This window comes from Alligator mississippiensis, chromosome 6 (genome assembly GCF_030867095.1).
Source record: "Alligator mississippiensis isolate rAllMis1 chromosome 6, rAllMis1, whole genome shotgun sequence".
NCBI classification, from domain to species: domain Eukaryota; kingdom Metazoa; phylum Chordata; order Crocodylia; family Alligatoridae; genus Alligator; species Alligator mississippiensis.
This window is the reverse complement of record NC_081829.1, coordinates 10,392,222-10,410,352: the sequence shown is the minus strand read 5'-3', so window position 1 is coordinate 10,410,352 and position 18,131 is coordinate 10,392,222. Positions and strand designations below refer to the sequence as shown.

General features: G+C 39.8%; 1 protein-coding gene across 27 annotated transcripts in view; it reads right to left on the bottom strand.

The window, feature by feature from the left end:
• EPB41 (erythrocyte membrane protein band 4.1) overlaps positions 1-18,131 on the bottom strand; it is a 154,409-nt gene that overhangs the window by 66,322 nt on the left and 69,956 nt on the right. For 26 of the 27 annotated variants that reach the window (XM_019488540.2, XM_019488534.2, XM_019488574.2 and 23 more), the window contains exons 2-5: positions 10,251-10,725; positions 8,125-8,355; positions 4,494-4,598; positions 84-126 (exon numbers count right to left, since the gene is read on the bottom strand). In XM_019488540.2, coding sequence (XP_019344085.1) covers positions 84-126; positions 4,494-4,598; positions 8,125-8,355; positions 10,251-10,718 — 847 coding nt within the window. In that variant the 5' untranslated portion in view covers positions 10,719-10,725. The remainder of the gene's footprint in view (positions 1-83; positions 127-4,493; positions 4,599-8,124; positions 8,356-10,250; positions 10,726-18,131) is intronic. The other variant, XM_019488587.2, reaches the window with a different exon arrangement.

Sequence of the window (18,131 nt, the reverse complement as noted above, 5' to 3'; positions counted from 1 at the left end):
TAGGTTATGTGCCAAGTCTATAAATATCTACAGTGGGAAGGAAAACAAAACAAACAAAAAAAAGATTAACTCAATCCACTTACCATGAACCTGTTTTTTTATCTCCTTGGCAGGATCCAGCCATGTCTGTAAGAACAGAAAAGCATATATATTCAGATTGACATGTATTATATGAACACCATGGCATTTAGATAAAAAGCATCTGCCAATATGAATGGAGCTGGCTGTTGCAATGCATGCACATACCATATAACTAACACATACAGACACGATGTCTTCCATTTTTTCAGCATACTCACTCCAGCCTACTGGCTTAAATTCATGTTTGATGTTATAATCCCACCATTTTCTAAAATTGCTTCAGAGTGGAAAGGATGGAATGAAGGGCAGTAGCAGAATTTATATCCACGATTTTTGTCCCAGTTGGACAAGCTAGTGCATATATACTGCATACAAGATGAATTGAGATTGAAAGGACAATAAAATTACTATACCCAAAGCTCCATTCATTTGAAATCTTACCATGGTCTTGAACAAGAAAACAGTATCTTCCAACGGAAGCGCTCTCTCTCTGTGGACCTAGAGGTGCAGAATACTGCAATTTTCACCGTTATGAAGATATGCTCTGATGCACAGTCATGAAGTATAATTTCCTGACATATCACTCACTGGACTACTTATGAAAATCTGATTACAGCATAAAAAGTGTAGGACCACTCATAGAAGGGAAAAGTATTGGTAAAATGTTCAAAAAATAATGGTTGAAGTTTTCAAGGACTGTAAGAGATTACACGTATATTAAGAAAAAAATCCCAGGTTTTCTAGTTCCCTGAAATTAGTTGCTTTTTGGGAAGTGGGGTTAGGGAAGGGGTAAAACTGATGCCGTCGGTCCTGCCAATGCCTGATCAAAGCCCTTTCAGCACCTCAATCCTGAATTTCTCTTTAACAGAAGCCCTCAATTTTTGCCATGATGTATGGAGGCAATGCAATATTTATAGTTTTCCTCTAGGGGCTAGAATGAGACTACTGAATTCATTTTCATGTGAACTAAGCAGGATTTAAAAGCCTAGGTCTTCTGAGGTGAAAGACTAGTATGCTTAACCTGCTGAGCCTTCTGAGCTCATCTTAACCTAAAGGGTGTTTAGCTTAATAAATTACTGGTACAACTGTAGTTAGGTTTAAATTAAATGTGTTAAATATGCACTCTACCCCTTCCAACCTGTAAAAGTAGTACTGATATGCATGCAGAAAGGTGCATAAGCCAGACATACTGTGTAGTAAATGGAGCAGCTTTTTGTCTAAGTGCTGATGCTACCAATGTTCAGTTACCCCAAGGAGAAAAGGGCCAGTTAGGTCGACCCAAACACAGCCCCAGTGCAGTCATGCATTCACGGAATGCATCCTGTCTGCCTAATCCAACAGACAATGAAGAGTTCAGTAATTAATGATACTTTTATCCAATGCTGTGTCATGAATCAGTAAAAAACAATTCTCTCTTTCAGACTAGTATAAACTCTAGCGCACACTCCTTCAGTGCTTAACAGTCACTCTATTCACTTTTACGATCTGATTTTCCAGTGTGGGAAAATGCTCTTCCTTCGGGGCATGGTTGGTTTATTTCCAAAGCAAAAAGGTAGGAATATCTAGGTATAATATTTTGCCTACATTTATTTTACACACTTCAAGCCCTTGCCATAATTTTGAAGGAGGTTCAGAAGTCGACTTGGTGGGGCCTTGAATTAAGAACACTTTCAGCTGATAACACAAAACAATGAAGTGGCAGCTTCCCCCCCCCCCCCCAAGAATACTGTAGGGCAGGGAAGGAATTTCATGCTTGGCAGTTTTCTTTCCAATAAGACAAAACGTATACAAGACAACTTTCCAATAAAGCAAATGGGGGTTGTGAACAGGAATAGATTATTTCAGACCAGGATTAAAACTTCAGCAGCTGTTTAACTATGTCAATCTTTCTTTTAAGTGACAATAAATGTCTGTGACTCAGAAGTTTGCTACTCAGGGTGTTTCCTTGGCTTGCTGCAATCATTAAGAAATTAAAACCTCAACCTCACACTTTGACTTCAATTAGAAAAAGCAAGCATATGCATAAATTTGCTTTTTTACTGAAGGCAGTGAAATTAGCATTCCTCCAGTCCTCCTGTCCCAAACCTCAGGAAGCCTCCTTGACTCAAGTGACAGATACAAAAAGGCACTCCATCTGTCAGTTCTTGAGACTAACAAGGTTAGATAATTGCCAGATATATGTTTCTCCAACACAAAAATGCAATAGTGAAAAGTCTTAGCATGAACAGCTTGATGTTTTTGTCCTGGAGATCTCTTATGAAATTCTTTGCACACAGTAGATTCCACTTAACAAATATGGAATGAAACAGCTCATACCGCATGACTGGGGGGGGGGGGGGGGGAAGAATCACACTGCAAATACAAGGAAGTACATCAAAACCAATGAAGACCAAGCCTGGGCATCAGCTGATATGAACAGCTACACTTCATTACCCATAAGAAAATTTTAAAATATTATTTTCTAATGATTTAGCTGCTACTTCCCACCATAATAACCCTGCTCATCATAAGCAACTGCATTATATGTAACAAACAAGTAGTCAGAATATTCAGTTACAATAGGTCTTGGGTTCAAGGCTGAAATCAGCCACTGATCTGAATTCAACATATCTAGGGACTGAGTTTTTGCCTGAATAAAGTTGCAGTTAACATTTCTGTCAGGCACTCTGGGTTATTAAAAAGATACACAGGATGTTAAAGTGCCAATAGGAAAATTACATTGCATAAGTTTCAGTATCAAAAATGTCTTTTCCACTCAGCAAACTCACTAAAAGTAACCTATTTCTTAAAATTACACACCTCTGGTATTTTCTCTCTTCTGTCAAAGACAAGCTGCAGCCTGAAACATTAATCCCGAATTACCTCTTACCAGACCTTACAAAAAGGCTGAAGAAATTTCTGCCACTCTGCTACGATATATTTTCCCATTCTGAAAAGTCCTCAAAAAAGAGCAACATTTTCCACACTTTGAATCAAGTAACTGTCCGTTTTCATCCATACATATTTTTCATGTCTAGTTTCTACAGAAATTAGGTATATTCCACAGTCTAATGATACCCCACAGTCTAATGATACCTCTACACATTTTCTAAACTCTTTCCCCTCATCGATGCACACAGCAGGTGTGGAATTTACATATGCAACTCGACGGGGGGGGGGGTTTCCAGAGAGACTTCTGCGGTGAATGCACAAAGGAATTAAGTCTTGAACCACTTACAGCTCTTCCTTTTTGTCTTCCCCATACAGCTGAAGCAGCTAGCATGGTGCAGCAAAACAGTAGGGCTCAGGGAATAAGTTGTTGCCATTCATATACCAATTGACCAGTTCATTCAGACATACATTAGAAGAATATCCAGGATGCTGGACAAGGAGATTGCCCAGGCAGAGTAAAACAAGCCTGAGGTTAAACCCCTAATTATTAGTTATGGCAGTGACAGAAGAGTCAGTTATGGGGGGGAAAAAAAGCTAAAAACAGAGGCATCTTTGGAGAAAGAATGAGAACCCATTCTACATATTCTTGACTTGTAAATGCACAGTCAAATCCTATAGGCTTATTTATCTGTAAAATACAACCAATTTTTACTGCTGGTTGTTGCTCAGCATACCGTCTTCAATAAATACATGGAACTCACTCATCAGGGAGAAATTCTCCCCCAAATCCTTCAGGGTTCATGGCCTGCTTCCATAGCTTAGATCTTTACTCCCTTGCTTTATCTGTTATATTCACCATAACACATTTGTTGGGGTTTTTTTGATAGAAAGAAAAACTTGTTTTCCCTGGTACTCCTGAACAGCTGGGACTTTTAGGTCTTCTGTTGTAGGTTTACAAGTCAACAACAGTATTTTTATCAAGGACCAGAATATAAGCTATTTCTGCATGTGGTTTCATTAAAATACATTTTACCCTGTTTGCTTTGTTTCCACCATTAGCAAAGCCCACATTGCACTATTTGATAGAAGATTATTCTGTTTTACTCCCAATCATTACCCCTTAAAATGCAGTTTGTCAGCACTTAGTATAGTCCTTCCTTATGATTTTTGAAAAAAACAAATCAAATTATTTTTAGTTTAGAAGCGTTAAACTCATTTGGCCCCTTGAGATGGGTTGAGATGATACAGCACCTTGCAGGTCAGATCCAGACCTATCTCCAGTAGCAAGGTAAGTGGCAGCAGGGTTGACACAGCCATCACTGGCCTACCACCCTGAAATGCACCCCCAGTGGGACCAGGAATTAAGCCATGGGCCCATCCCTGAAGTCTCAGCCCCTCCAAAAACCCCATAGGCTGGATGACATGGCCATATATGCAACACCTCCAATTTAGGACATTTATACATTTTTTTGACCAGTTGTTCAAATCAGGACAAAGTTAACCATTGGTTGTGGCTTGTAATTCAACAAGCATTTGCTTACCTTGGCAGTTGGAGAATCCCATATGGCGAGTCCAAAGTAGTCTTCTTCCAAAAGATTGAGATGTTCACATACTTTTCTTAGCAGATCCTGTCCCTTGGCATGTTTCTGCAGACAACCAAAAGATTCCATATTATGCACTGTCTTAAGCCTTTCCCCTGCCACCCCAAAGAAGTCAGAGAACTCCTGAACAAATTTCTGAGCATTAAAATGGCTCCAAAACTCCAATTTATACCACGTCAGCAATTTATGGCTGAGGTATTTCTTTTGGGCCAGTAGAATCAGATTCTAACAATGCAAAGCATGGCTAATAGGGAAAAAGAAAGTATTTAGAACAAAAGAAGATAATGCCAATCCTTTTACTCACTGTCCTGAAGGTCACTTCATCTGTGCCTCATCTTACCATCTGAAAAATGGTTATGCAAAGCATTGTGTAGCTTAAGTTTTTTTTTGCAAAAATGCTGCAAGAAGATGCTCTCACTTCAGTGATAGGTGCCAGTATAAAAATGCGAAAACAAGTGGATATTCATTAAGATTTCTGATTTATCTGAACTTTTTATTCTGACATGCTTGTTTTTTCAGAGGCAATATATTCTGCTGGTTTGAGCAAAGGAGTATGACCTCTGGGTTCCAAAACTATTTGCAATTGCTGGGATGGACAAGGCACAGCGCCCGTGTCTGAGAACTCTTTTATAAAAAGGAGAATATTCACCTGTTTAGAATTAGAATTAATTCTAGAAGTGAAGTATTGCGTAAATGTAATGTTCCAAGGAGGTTTTCTACTCAAGGCTTTCAGCTTAACAGCATTTTCAGCATGAGGACGTGCAGAGTACAGGATGCACTCCTAAAAGACTGTAATTATTTGACTATTTAAAACTATTTTCAATGGTACAATATGTTCGTGCAGCAAAGATGAATGAAAATTGTGAGATTGAGAAAAATGAATATGGATTAGACCTCACTATTAAATTCCGGCAAATAGTCTATAGAAATAATGGACATCTAGATAATTTGAACCTCAGATATTTTGAGAGAGAAACAGACTGGCAGAGAGGGAACAGCTGTTGTAGCTGTAAAAGGATTTACAGCTCCAGGGGTAGAGCTGTTACTTGGCAAATGACAGGAGCAGCAAACATTTTTCAGACTTCAGCTTCATGATTGTAGCAGCCTTGCCTGAAAATTTCCTACTTTGCTCTTGGGATCAAACACTATTTCTAAAATTTTGCTCCCTCTATACTCCAATAGCTACTATTCACCTCACTCTTTTCTGGTCTATGAAAGCATTTGGCCAACACTCCTTCAGATATTCAGCAGGAACAAAAAAAAACAAATGGACAAACTTTGCCTGCATAGGAATAAGAGTTCTTTTATAGTACAGTACAAAGGAAACCTGTCTAGAGCATAAAACTATTACCAGAAACATCTCAGTCTGGTGGAGGCTCTGATGAAAAGGAAAGATTTCTAGGAACTGAAAAGGTCTACGCCCCCACTAAGGCAAAACAAATTTGCTGATGAAAGCTTTCTGCCTTTTTTCTTTTTATTTAGTCTTGCCCAATGGCTTTTGTTAAGTATTATTACTGTGTGCTCATATGTACTGGTGATCAAAGAACCATCCCTCCTTTAAAATTAATGCCAGTGAGACCTTGAGAGTGTATAGCTTACTTGAAAAAATATACTGCTCAGGGTATTTTTTAAAGAATTGTAACTAAAACAATTGAAAAATAGAGAGATGTTGGAGGGAATCAAAATTCTACTTTCTGATCAACAGTTTGAAAAGAAGTGTTGGAGAAGTTTATTCTTCCTGAAGGCATTTTGCACTGATTTACTCAGTCACACCTTCGCAACACTTTCCCATATAAATTTTAACTCGTTTCTCACAAACTGGTGAGATTGTTGGAGGTAAAGACAATGGGAGTAGTTGCATCAATATATGTTTACAAAGAAGAGAGTGTTATACAATCTGATCTTTAACTTTACCATAATTTTCTGGGTTATATAGTGGAAGAGATTTATCTTGTTACCCAGGGTGAGGTAATAGTACCTATCATACTGCCTCATGCTATCATCAACCGATCATACAAGTTAAGAAAGAGGCAGAAATCACGAGAAAATATATATTTTTTTAAAACAACCAACCAAGCACAGCTCCAGGCAGTGGTATATGAAACTTAAACATAACACGCTGTCCAGGGCAGCAGTACTGAACCCACTGCTCATCCACGATGCTTAACGTTTCTTTCCTATGGATGTCAACTTTATAACCAAGGACCTTGTAGGTTGTGCTCATTAATAAACCCCACCTTTACAACCCACACATACCCTAAATGCTGATGATCCAGTGATAAATTTAAGTAGCCAATTCTATGCAAAAGCAGCAGCACCAGTATTACAAACACAGATGCAGTGACTTATTTGTACATCCAAGGAACTGCTTGAATGTACAAAAAAGCCCCAGGACTCAAACAGACCACAAATGGGCATCTATAATTCTGTAATCTTAACTTAACTAGCAGATTCAGATATTAACACATTCATGAAATCTCAAATGCTAAATATCTGATTTTTTAACATTTGGGCCAAATATTCAGAGACTGAGGTAGAGATCTCTGATAAATGTTTTACTCCTGTCACAGTGGGTCATCTGATGAAACAGTATATAATAAAAATAATGTAAAACCAAAAATATTCAGACATAGCATTACAGAACTACTGGAGTCGCTTTGATGTGGATTCTAAATTCTATTGCTGTTTAGTGCAAACTTATTCAACAATATGCAAAACATTGTCATTTTGCTATGATTTTTTTTTATGTGGAAACACAAAATGCCTTGTGGGCCATCAATTCTGTTAGTGGCTATTTAAAGACAGCCCACTCCCTCATGAGGGCTAGGTCAAGAGCACATGTGGACTGCCAGCAATACTACTGTAACCATTCAGTAAGAATTCGTACAAACATTGATGTGAGAATAAATAAATGAAAGAGTTATGCCCAGTAAGCATCTCAGCTAAGTCTTTCAAGATCTGATGTGTATAAACAGGAAGAATTTGATTAAAAGAAAAGGACCACAAACCATATTTTGGCAAAAGTTCATGTGGAAGCAATCTAAATTTTTTCTGTGATGAGCTTTGCTGAAATTGTTCTCTGGTTATTAGTCAGCAGCAATGTAATCTTATATTTCTAAGCTATTCTGAGCTGAGAGAAAAGCTTGCCAAAGCACATAAAACCAGCTGACAATACACATTGTTCAACTCAAAGCCAGAAAATATTTAGACATATAGCTGAACCTTAGTAGGATATCAGAATCTAACTGTAGTCTGAAACATCAAGAACTTGGGGGGCAGGGGGCAGGAGGGGAGGATGGGAGAGGAGGGTGAGACACAGATAATAACGATTTTTAAAAAATGCCTTCAACTAGTCAAGCACTTTTTCTCTCTCTCTCCTTTTTTTTTTTTTGGTAATTTCCAAAGTGTCAGACCATTTTTTGTACATTGTAAATAATTATTATAGCTTAGGGCATGATTCTTCTCCAACAAAGTTTTGCCATTCACTTTGCTGACATGCTATTAGACCCTTATTTATGTGCAACTTTCAGCTTCTCCCATCTGTACATACTGAAAGAACAAAAGCACTTACATCCATAGTACACTCAAAAATGGTGTCATCCAGCAAGGTAACTTTGCAGTGCATGTTTCTGTGTTTTTTCACTGTTCTCGGGGTGGCCTTTAAGTCTTTGTCTGCCTTTGTCTCCGGGTTCTCTCTTTTCACCTCTGCCCTGGAACACTCTTCCTGCACACCACCGTCTTCCTTAATCTCAAAGTCTCTGATGTCTGGGTCCTGATCTTCTTTTCTGTCCTCCTGAGCAGGCTGAAACCCCACAATACACGCAAATCTATTACTTAAATGTTTCAAGCAAGTAGCGTCATACAAACAGCATATTGATTGAACAGATGCAACTTTAGGTAATTAAAACCCACCAGAGATCAAACTGGCCCAGTTCTCAGGAGCTCAAACCACCAGTGCTTTTCTCTAAACCTGTAACCTGCTCTCTCTAATTTATACTTTTTACCTTGAATTATATTTCTGCCCCTGTTAGTTGAAAATAACTGAAATGTAAATCAACGCAGTACCATCTCCCTGAGCAAAATACCCGAAACAATAGCTCTGACACAAGTTGAATAAAAAAGAGTTCAACTGGGTGTTAATTCTAAAATCTAATGATACACTAATAGTTACTGTGATTGATTGAAATTATCAAAGCATGAAAGAAAAAGAGGACTGATTAAACTGTGCAGGTCTTCATAATCCATTAGTAGCATCTCATTTAAGGTGTGTCAGATTCTTCCCCTACCTGAAACTGAATCTTGTAGGCAAGGCAGCCAGCAAATTAGCTTATTCATGTATTAAAATAACAGACTGTCACACTTGCCTGAAAACAGTGCACACTTTAGTATTTATGTACACAGAATATTTTCACGGCAGTGGGACAATTCTTGGGGTTGGCAATAATTTAAACTTTGAGCTCGTATTTCTCTAAAATTCAAAGACATGGGCTGTAGACTTCATATTTACCTCACTGACACACAACGCTAGTGTCAGGCAGTGCAAACAAGTGCTTAAATCAGTGGTGTGAAACCTAAGGGTTTCTTTACAAGACACAGGGCAGGGCTGGTCTAAGATACCTGAGCCAGCTCTGAGCAAAAAATGAGCCTGAGCTAATGTAGTGTTCCACTAGGCTAGTGATCCCTGTTTCTCAATGGAGCTAATTAACCTGCACCAACATGGCTATACTATCTCTCGCACCTGAGCTGGCCCATCCTTACATAACAATGTATCGTGCCATATAGACAAAACTAAAGAGAGCTGAATTCCATCCCAGGCTCTACCACTTGCCTACTATGTGGCTTCCCCACAAAGACCGAAAGAAAGAAAAAGAAAAAAAGGAATTGGCCATCAATCTTTAGGTGTCCAACTAAAAGCACTTTGCCTGACCTCTGCATTTCAAACCCAAGATCCAAAACGTACAGCTACTTTTGATTGTCTATTACATCCTTTGCTTCAGTTTTTCATCTCTAAGGTAGAAATTATATCAACCTTTTTAAAGTTTTGTGATCTAGCCTAAAAAACTAAATCAGAGTTCCTGGAAACCGAGTCTCTAATTTTCTTACAATCCTTTAAAACGTCTACCTACATTTAGTGCTCAGTGTCAGTATCTGTGGGGCCCCAGAAAAACAGGGTGTAACCACAACTGAGGACTCTGAGGTCCTAAACTTTCACTAGGGGCTTACATGCACTTAATGGCCATGCCCCCATGAGCAGAGGTGTACGGTTGCCATGGGGAAAAAAAGCAGCAGCACAAATGTGTAACAGGCTGGGACCACCTGTGCTGACCCCAGCAGCCTTACCTGGGGTCCTGGCAGCCTCCCTGGGCTGCAGCAGTGGTGATCCGGATGCCCAGAGCCTGGCTGGCAGCTGGAGTGTAGCTCTAGGCATCCAGGCTCCGGTTTTAGGCAGCACACATTGCTACCACATACGCCACCCTGCTTTTTTCTGGCATGGGGTTTTTTTGACACCAGGATTTCCTGGTGTCAAACAAAAGCCACTGCTCTGCAAATTAGCGGTGCAGCAAATGCCTACTTTATCTGTGTCTAAACTTTATTTAATTTGACAAATAATCTTAAGTACAATCTTTCTCTCTAGTAAACCAAGTGCAACGAATCTATAACACCTGTTATTTACCCATTTTTGTTTCGTTTTCTTACCTGTGTCTCTGCACTGCTGAGTGAATGAAGATCTAAAGATGGATCAGTCTTCAGTTCAGGCTCTGGTGCAGCTATTGGAGCCTTCAACAGAATCTCTTCATCAGGGCTGGCTCCTAAGTCTCTCTCTTTCTGGTCTCCTTCCCCTGGTTCCTTTGGAGTTTCAGCTTCTTTGTCGTCTTCAGAGACTTGAGATTTGGGTCTTTTGAGAAACGATGAAAATAGGCGTGACAGGCCCCGACCCTCAGAAGTGCGGCGCTCTTTCTTGCTCTGGTCCTCGTGTGTGGGGGTATCACCGTTGGAGGCCTTCTGCTTCTGCCCAGGCTGATTATGTCCCTCAGATGCCTGTTGGGGAGCCTCTTCCTCCAAAGAAAACTCTTGCTTATGAGTTTCAGCAGCTACGTCTTCCTCCTTTGGCTGCTGTTCCTTAGGATGTTCGGGCTCAGCCACTAAGCTCTTCTCTGTTGTCATGATGAAACTATAAAGAGAGATTAAAAAAGTGAACAACTTTTCTTCAGGGTTCACATATGCATTAAGCCATTGCATGGGGAAGAGCAAACACTAAGAACCACTTGTGTACAGCCACTCTTCTCAGGACTGCTGAGTCTCAAATACAAAAAAAAATTTCCACTGACCATTCACGGCTTAATCTTTCCAATAGAAGCACCTTGATCTCTGCCTGCTCACACATCTTTTAAATTAGGGATTATACAAACCCAAACAAGTTTCAGATGTGTTAACAGCTCTTGCAGAAAACGTCACTTCCTTCCCATGCATTTCTTAGAATTCATGGAGATCATTGCAGCCCTCTTGCTTAATCAAAAGTGCTAATCAAGGAGCGCTACTGCCAAAACATGACAAGAGTGGAAGACTTAAAGATGCAAAAGCAAGTAACAAGGTCAGGGAGGTAGGACCTTCCTCTGACATGTCTAAGTTTAGGTCCCCCTCCTCCCCAGGTCAGTTTTTACTTTCTAACAGAACTTTTTGCTTGTACATTTTTGTGGAAGGTGGGGAGGGGAGAACAGGCACATCATTAAGTCAACTTCTCAGTAACATTCTGCACAAAAAATTCTGGAGCAGCCACATACTCCCTTACTGAAATATTACAGCATTCTTTTTTTATTCGTAATAGGAAGTTTCAAAAACAAAATCCCAAATATGCATTATGTATTATCAGTAAGACTCTTCAAGGAGGTTAAAAAAAAACAACAACACTCCCCCCTCCCCCCCCCAAAAAACAACCTTAGAGCAAATTTTATAGCCTACCCACAGTAAGTGTCTCTGCAACAGACTAGAGAATTTAATGGTAAATTAAGAAGTAAACATACACAAATGCAATATAATAATCCTCTTCATCTCCTTTACCAAGACAGATTGCTGCACTATTCAGAATTGTTCAGAACAGTATTTACTGAGGTCCAGTTAAAAGATGTATTATTTTAATTATATATGCCTTTAAGCAGTTTTAAGTAAACCTACTGGGCTGTGGAATTCAGCGTAGACAAGTTGAGACTTGCACTGTATGGTAAAACATCACAATTTAAAATTAAAATAGTTTCTGAATAAAATTTATTCTTCTAATGAAGTTTTTTTAAGTGCATTTTGTTCATCTGATGCACTGTTTACTTCAACTTTAACCTAGCCATTGATGCAAAAATGATGGAAATCACATGAGAAGAATATCTATTCAAAGGGTCTGAGATAATCATGCTTTAGAGGGGATAGAACTAATCTTGGAGAGTTGCATCACATGTTTCTATAGTAACATATTTCACTGTTTACATAGGGACCACAATCTGAAGTCTGTTTCAAGTCAAACTGGCCCAAACCTTGCAGAAATATTTATTCAGCTTCTCATTTAGAATCAAGAAACAGACAAGTGTTGGCTCCCCCATTACCCCATTTAACAGAAACAGAATTTGCCCCCCCCTTAATTTTTTTAAGTCATTTTCTACCTAGAACTAGCTGCCAAAGTAATCAAAATGTTTCAGAAAAAAAGCATAAGAATGCGATTCACCTATCACAAAAGAGTTGTCCTAAAAATGTTGTTAACTCTGTATTGTATGCACCAACTGTTCTGAACACCCAAGATGCACAATTTGCTACATAGTCCAAGTCTCCTAGACAAGTTATGTTGATTCTCCAACATTAAACTCAGCACTGGGATTTCCAGAGTTCTCTCTCTACAGGAATGTGCTGCTTGTGACGACTGCCTTGCTAAACACAGCGGATGGAGAAGTCCTCTACTGGCACTAAGTGTGGGGTGGCCATGGGAAATCCAGGACACTGCCGCTTTCCTCGCTCCCTGCCAAGGTCAGAGAGACTGCTGCAGGCAGAGGTGAAGACAAGCAGCATGGTGCCCGCCTGCCTGGCACACCATACCATTCCACTTCCCCACCAGACTGTGTCCCATGCCCCTGCAATTCTGGGACTTTCATTTTAATTTTCACCAACTGGTTGGGACCTGCCTTTGAAATCTGGCATTGTCCCAGCCAAACTGGGGACATATGCTTACCCTAACGGATATAGTTCTAATATATGGCACTTTGGTCACTCCAAGTCACGGTTCTCCCTAAGGGAATGAGTTAGGTCACTCTTCACAGCCCTTTCTTACTAGGCTGAGGTTGCCAACAGGTCCATTATGCTAGGGGATTTTGAAATGTGAAATGGTCTAGCAAAAGCTAAAATCAAGACTCTATGAAGATACTATTTCTGCTCATTTCCTATTGGCCACTGAACACCATCAGGTGGAATAAGATTTCATTCATGACTTACCTGAGAAGAATTTGAACTAGTAACTTCTCAGTGAAAGATTATCCTACCCCCAATCTCTGGAGTCCTAACTTAGTGTCCTGTGGATATCTCTACCCTCCTCACTATTTGCCATTGACGGGCCAATGCTTCCAACCTACCAATGGTCAAATAAATGTCACCTTAAATTAACTGCTTAGAAGACAACATAATACTAAAATATTTAATGTATTTTAACTCATTTGACATGAATCAATAGCTGACTTTCTCATTCCCAGCAGCACACAACTGAGCTATCCATGGACCACCAGAAAGCATCTGGGGACCACAGTTTGAGACCCACTGCCCTAAAATATGCAGTCCATACACAGCATTTCTAGTTTGTTTTGTAGTAGTTGCTAAAAATCAGACTATTTACCCCACTTATCCAGACGTAGTGGTATTAATATCAATCAAAAAAAGAAAGAAAGAAAATATCCCAACAAAAAGCAAACTAAAAAAGTCTCCGCCCATCTTTTCAGACAGGCTTTGAAAAATCATGCATGACTGGACCCTTTGTTGCATTAGTTTCACAAAGGCTTCAGAGGAGGAAATGAAAGAGTTAAACAGAAGAGTGAGATAAGGATAAAATAACAATAGGTTTCTGTTTACTTGCATGAGCCCCTGCATCTTCCCACCACTTAGAAGGGACCTAAACATATCCTTTCATCTTTAAAAACTGTTTGTATTAGATTTCCATCTGCGCTGCTCTCCTCCTTGCCCGTTCAGTACAACAGGGAAAACACAACGACCCGCTGTTTCTAAACCTGCATTAAATTGTTTGAGTGAGAATTACATCAGGGAGATCCACATCTGACACTCAACTTCTACTGTGGATCCAATTCCCTCAGCTTACAGATGTGTCTTTACCACTGGCCAGCCTCACAAACCAGCCTCAATCTCAAAGTCAAGTTTGAGTTACTTCTGGCCTTCAAAATATTAGAAAAAGTGACCTAGTTACTTCTTTAACAGACTCTAAGCTTGCACTGGTGTGGCCTAGCTCAGCCCCTCTACCATAGTTACTTAGTGAAGGTCCCTCTGGTATTGGAGATGGCAGGACACCTACATAGTCTTAGAGCTCATTCGGCCACCTCTGCTCATAACAGTCACTCTCTGTAGCTCCGAGGGTGCGCTGCCAAGCCTATTTCATCCTGCATGTGCAGGAAGCATGAAGTATAGCTGGCTAGAGGTGGTGCCAGTATTTGCTGGGGCTACTCAGGAGATGGTATGTTACTGTTGCTACCTTATTATCATCAGGGTGTTGAATTAGTGCATATATTTTTTAGAAGCCTGGCAAGGGTCCCCTTAGCATATAACAGCCCCTCTGCAAGAAAGTTAATAAAAATTCAAATAAAATATAGATAGTGCTATGCAGCTCTACCTTAAAGAGAGCTGCATCTAAGTATCTGAAAATACAGCTCAGGGGATAAACATTAATAATTTAAGTGGAGAGGTTCTATATTTGCTTAATGGAGACTTTTTTCCCTGTAAGACATTTGAGATTCATGCAAAAAAATATGGACAGTAAAAATTTCAGCAGCAGAAGCAACTAGTAGTTTTCTCCATTTCATACAGCTGGTTTCTTACTGGAGAAAACAGCAATAGTTACTGTGTCACTGGGTCTCACTTTGTGGTCTCTGTGAGCAATCAACACAGGCAAAGTAGGACGTAAGAGAGGGGGAGACGCAAATAATCCTAAAGGTGCAAGACATGATACACCTAGCTCTGCACTGGGACCTCAGCAGCTCCGCGTACTCATTCCATTGCTTATTTCTGTCATATCCAACAAGAGCCCTGCAAGTCTTCTGAGTCTTGTCATGCAAAATGCAAAGAAACCAATAATTAAAGCACTCACAATCCACCTCTAAATTCCTGAGCTGAATATGAGGACAGGAGTTCAGAAACAGGGAAGTGTTAACTAACTGAACAGTAATCTACCAAGCACAATGAGTGTATCAGGAAAAAAAAATGCACATTTAACTTCCACCAATGGTCAACTTGCTGGGACATCCCCTGAAGGGATGGCACTTAATTACACCACTGAGTCAAATACAGGCATATTATGCAAGCATTAATATCCAGTGGTAAAAGATAATTCCTTTGCTAGGCTGCCAAAACAAATCTGCTTTGTCGTTACTCTGCATGGAACGCATTCAGAAAAAACGCATTTGAAACCCACACTAAATAGACTAGACGACCTCCTGAGGTCCCTTCCAGCCCTACTTTCCTACCACAAAGGTAAAACCAGGGCTCTTGAGGTTAAGGAGCTGCTAGGAGCCAAGTAAACAAGACGAACTACAAATAGGCACTTCCTTTCCAAAGTCTCTGTTCTGTTTACTTGGTTAGATATTAACAAAGGAACAATTCTTGTGCAGTCATAGATCATACTTTTTCCCTAGTACCAAAAGGTGGGTCTTGTTTTCAAATGAACAAACATCTCCATGCATTTCCTTTGTCCCCCAGGACTGAAGTCACACCATTTCTTCTCTCAGGCCAGCATACTTCATAGAGCCAGGAATGTGGAGATGGGTCTGTACAAATACTTCCTCTCACAGCCCCTCCCAATAAACATCTAGTGATCAGCAAAGCACCAAACAGCAACGTGCTGAGCATAGTCACGTACTTACATGAGACCCTGATGTACTCTGGTCCATCATGCTTTTACATTTAGAATTCATTTTCATGCTTTCACCTGAAAGCATATGCACTAAGGCTTTATCTTGTAAAATGAAAAAGCAATAATAATTTAAAAAAAAAATCAAAAGATACCACATTATTTAATTCCGCATGCATTTCTTAAGCCTTAGCTATACAAAGCTGCTTGCTAAACACCTAGTTTGTTATCCACTGGAATCCCTAAGCATAGCTCACAGCAAGAGTTTCCTACACAGGTAGCTTGTTAAATATTCAGGAAAGATACTGTTAACAGGAAACACCTTCAATTCTGAGATAAGACCCACATGTTGAAATGCACACAAGCTTCCTGTGCTACCCTCTCAAGAGACATCCTTAGATCCTGCAGACCACTTCCAAGTCCTCTTTAGGTACCTGCTGCACTGATGATGCACATCTGCAGCGCTGAAGACTTGAGGCCCTTTCAACATTTCAGTTCTGAAGAGCTACCTTCTATGAAGTGCAGGTTCTAATCATCCCACCATCTGCACCAGGGGACTTAGCATCTTCCAGGACATAAAACAACAGGACTACCAGTTATTGTCAGTACGCTCCATGAATCCTCTGATCCTCTGTCCGAGGCAAGAAGCATAGGTATTAATAGTGTTTGGGGTTTTTTTCTTTTTATTACATGTACCCAGTGGTATATTTTTGTTAAAGATGTTATAATTAACAAGGTGTACACCTTGCAGATGGAGCAAAAGATAGCAAGGTCTGCAATGATCCTTCTCAGGCTGTTTGTTCTGCAGTTGAGACGTTTCTTTGAGCCCTTTCTACACCGCAAAAGTTTCCCCTTGTGCGCAAATAAGCTTTGTCCTTGGGATGGAAAGTTACACTGCATTTGATGAGCAGCACTGTCAATCGTGACGCTCATTCCAGAGTTTTAGATGATATTTTGGATCAACTGGATGCAGTAACTGGAATATAAGATTCAATTCTACAGGAATTAAGCACAGGAGCAGAAGATTGCTTGCATGTGCTCATAGTAGACCGCACTATTCTATACTAGACAGGGTTTCACAGGGCTTTATGCCCAGATATATATACACAACATAAGAATCAAGTGAAATCATTTGCAATTAAGATGCTGTAAGAAGTATTCACAACAAAAATGCTCTATTCTCCCTACCAGCTTTCAATAATACGGTTTTTAAGATATCAAAAACTAAAATTGTAAAGCTGATCTTGAAATATTTGAATTACCAGCAGGAAGAGACTGCTGTTAATCCAAATCACTAAGACATAAAAACACTAGTAACAGGCTATGGACACTATTTTGGAAGCGTATGAATGGGTATGTCAAGTCTAGACAGCCAGTAAGTGCAACAGGCAAAGATACTGAAGAGCAACAGAAAAACTTTAAGAAGCTCACTGTCTTTTTTAGGCCAGCACAAATCAATGCAATGATACTTAACCTTCAAGGGGATTTCAGAGAAAACTCTATTGTTCTTTTTTCTTTCTTTCTTCCCACTAGTACACTTCCACTACTCTTGCATTAATGAAAAGGAAAAAACTATTATCATGCATTAGATGAGTCCCAGATACTTCCAAAATGCTTTAATGCCACCTTTAGTGAATTCAATCTTTCCTCTGAACACTTGGGATCTCTAGACAGAGGCAATCTCTAAATCCTGACCTATAATTTGATACATTTCAGTTAGGCTGTCACCAGTGGGCTACTTCATGCTTGCAAAATATACAGATTTAGGATAATTTAACCTAATCTTAACTAGCATGTTATTTGTGAGATTTTTCTTTTTGAAGCCAAACTGCTCTTCTAACATTTTATAAGTTTTTCTGCTGCTTACATATAATATTGATGCCTTGCCCTTCTCACAAATTTACTTCAGAACATCCAACAGAAAGAAATAAGGCAGAATAAGACCCAGTTTCAGTTCTGACCCACTGCCCACTCTTCTGAGGGCATAACTGATGTAGTTTTCCAGAAAAAGTGGACCTCAAAGAAAAATGCTTATTTCAAATTATTTAAAGGCATTTTCAAGTTTTAAGAGCTCCTGTGTCATTTTGAAAATCCACAGCAAAAGGAAAAATTGGATTTGGAATAAAGGCAAAATATACCTGATAAATCAGCAGAATCTTGTCTGAATATGCTTGGAAGAGATCTCTATTTTTTCACATGCCCTTCTACTCTTCTTTCAAGATAAGCATTACTTACCTACCTGCCTCCACTATTTCCCTACTCATCTTTCAATGGGTGCGTGCGTGCACGCATGTGTGCGCATGAGTGCATGGTGCGTGGAGGTACTTTGTGTCTGTTTGTAGGGTGAGTCCCACTTTTACACTCCACCATACATATGCACCCCCCCCTTGCACTACCATACACACAGGCCCCCACACCCACATCCCCACACACACCACAACCACCCTCCCCTCACACATCCAGCCCCCCAGAAACCCCAT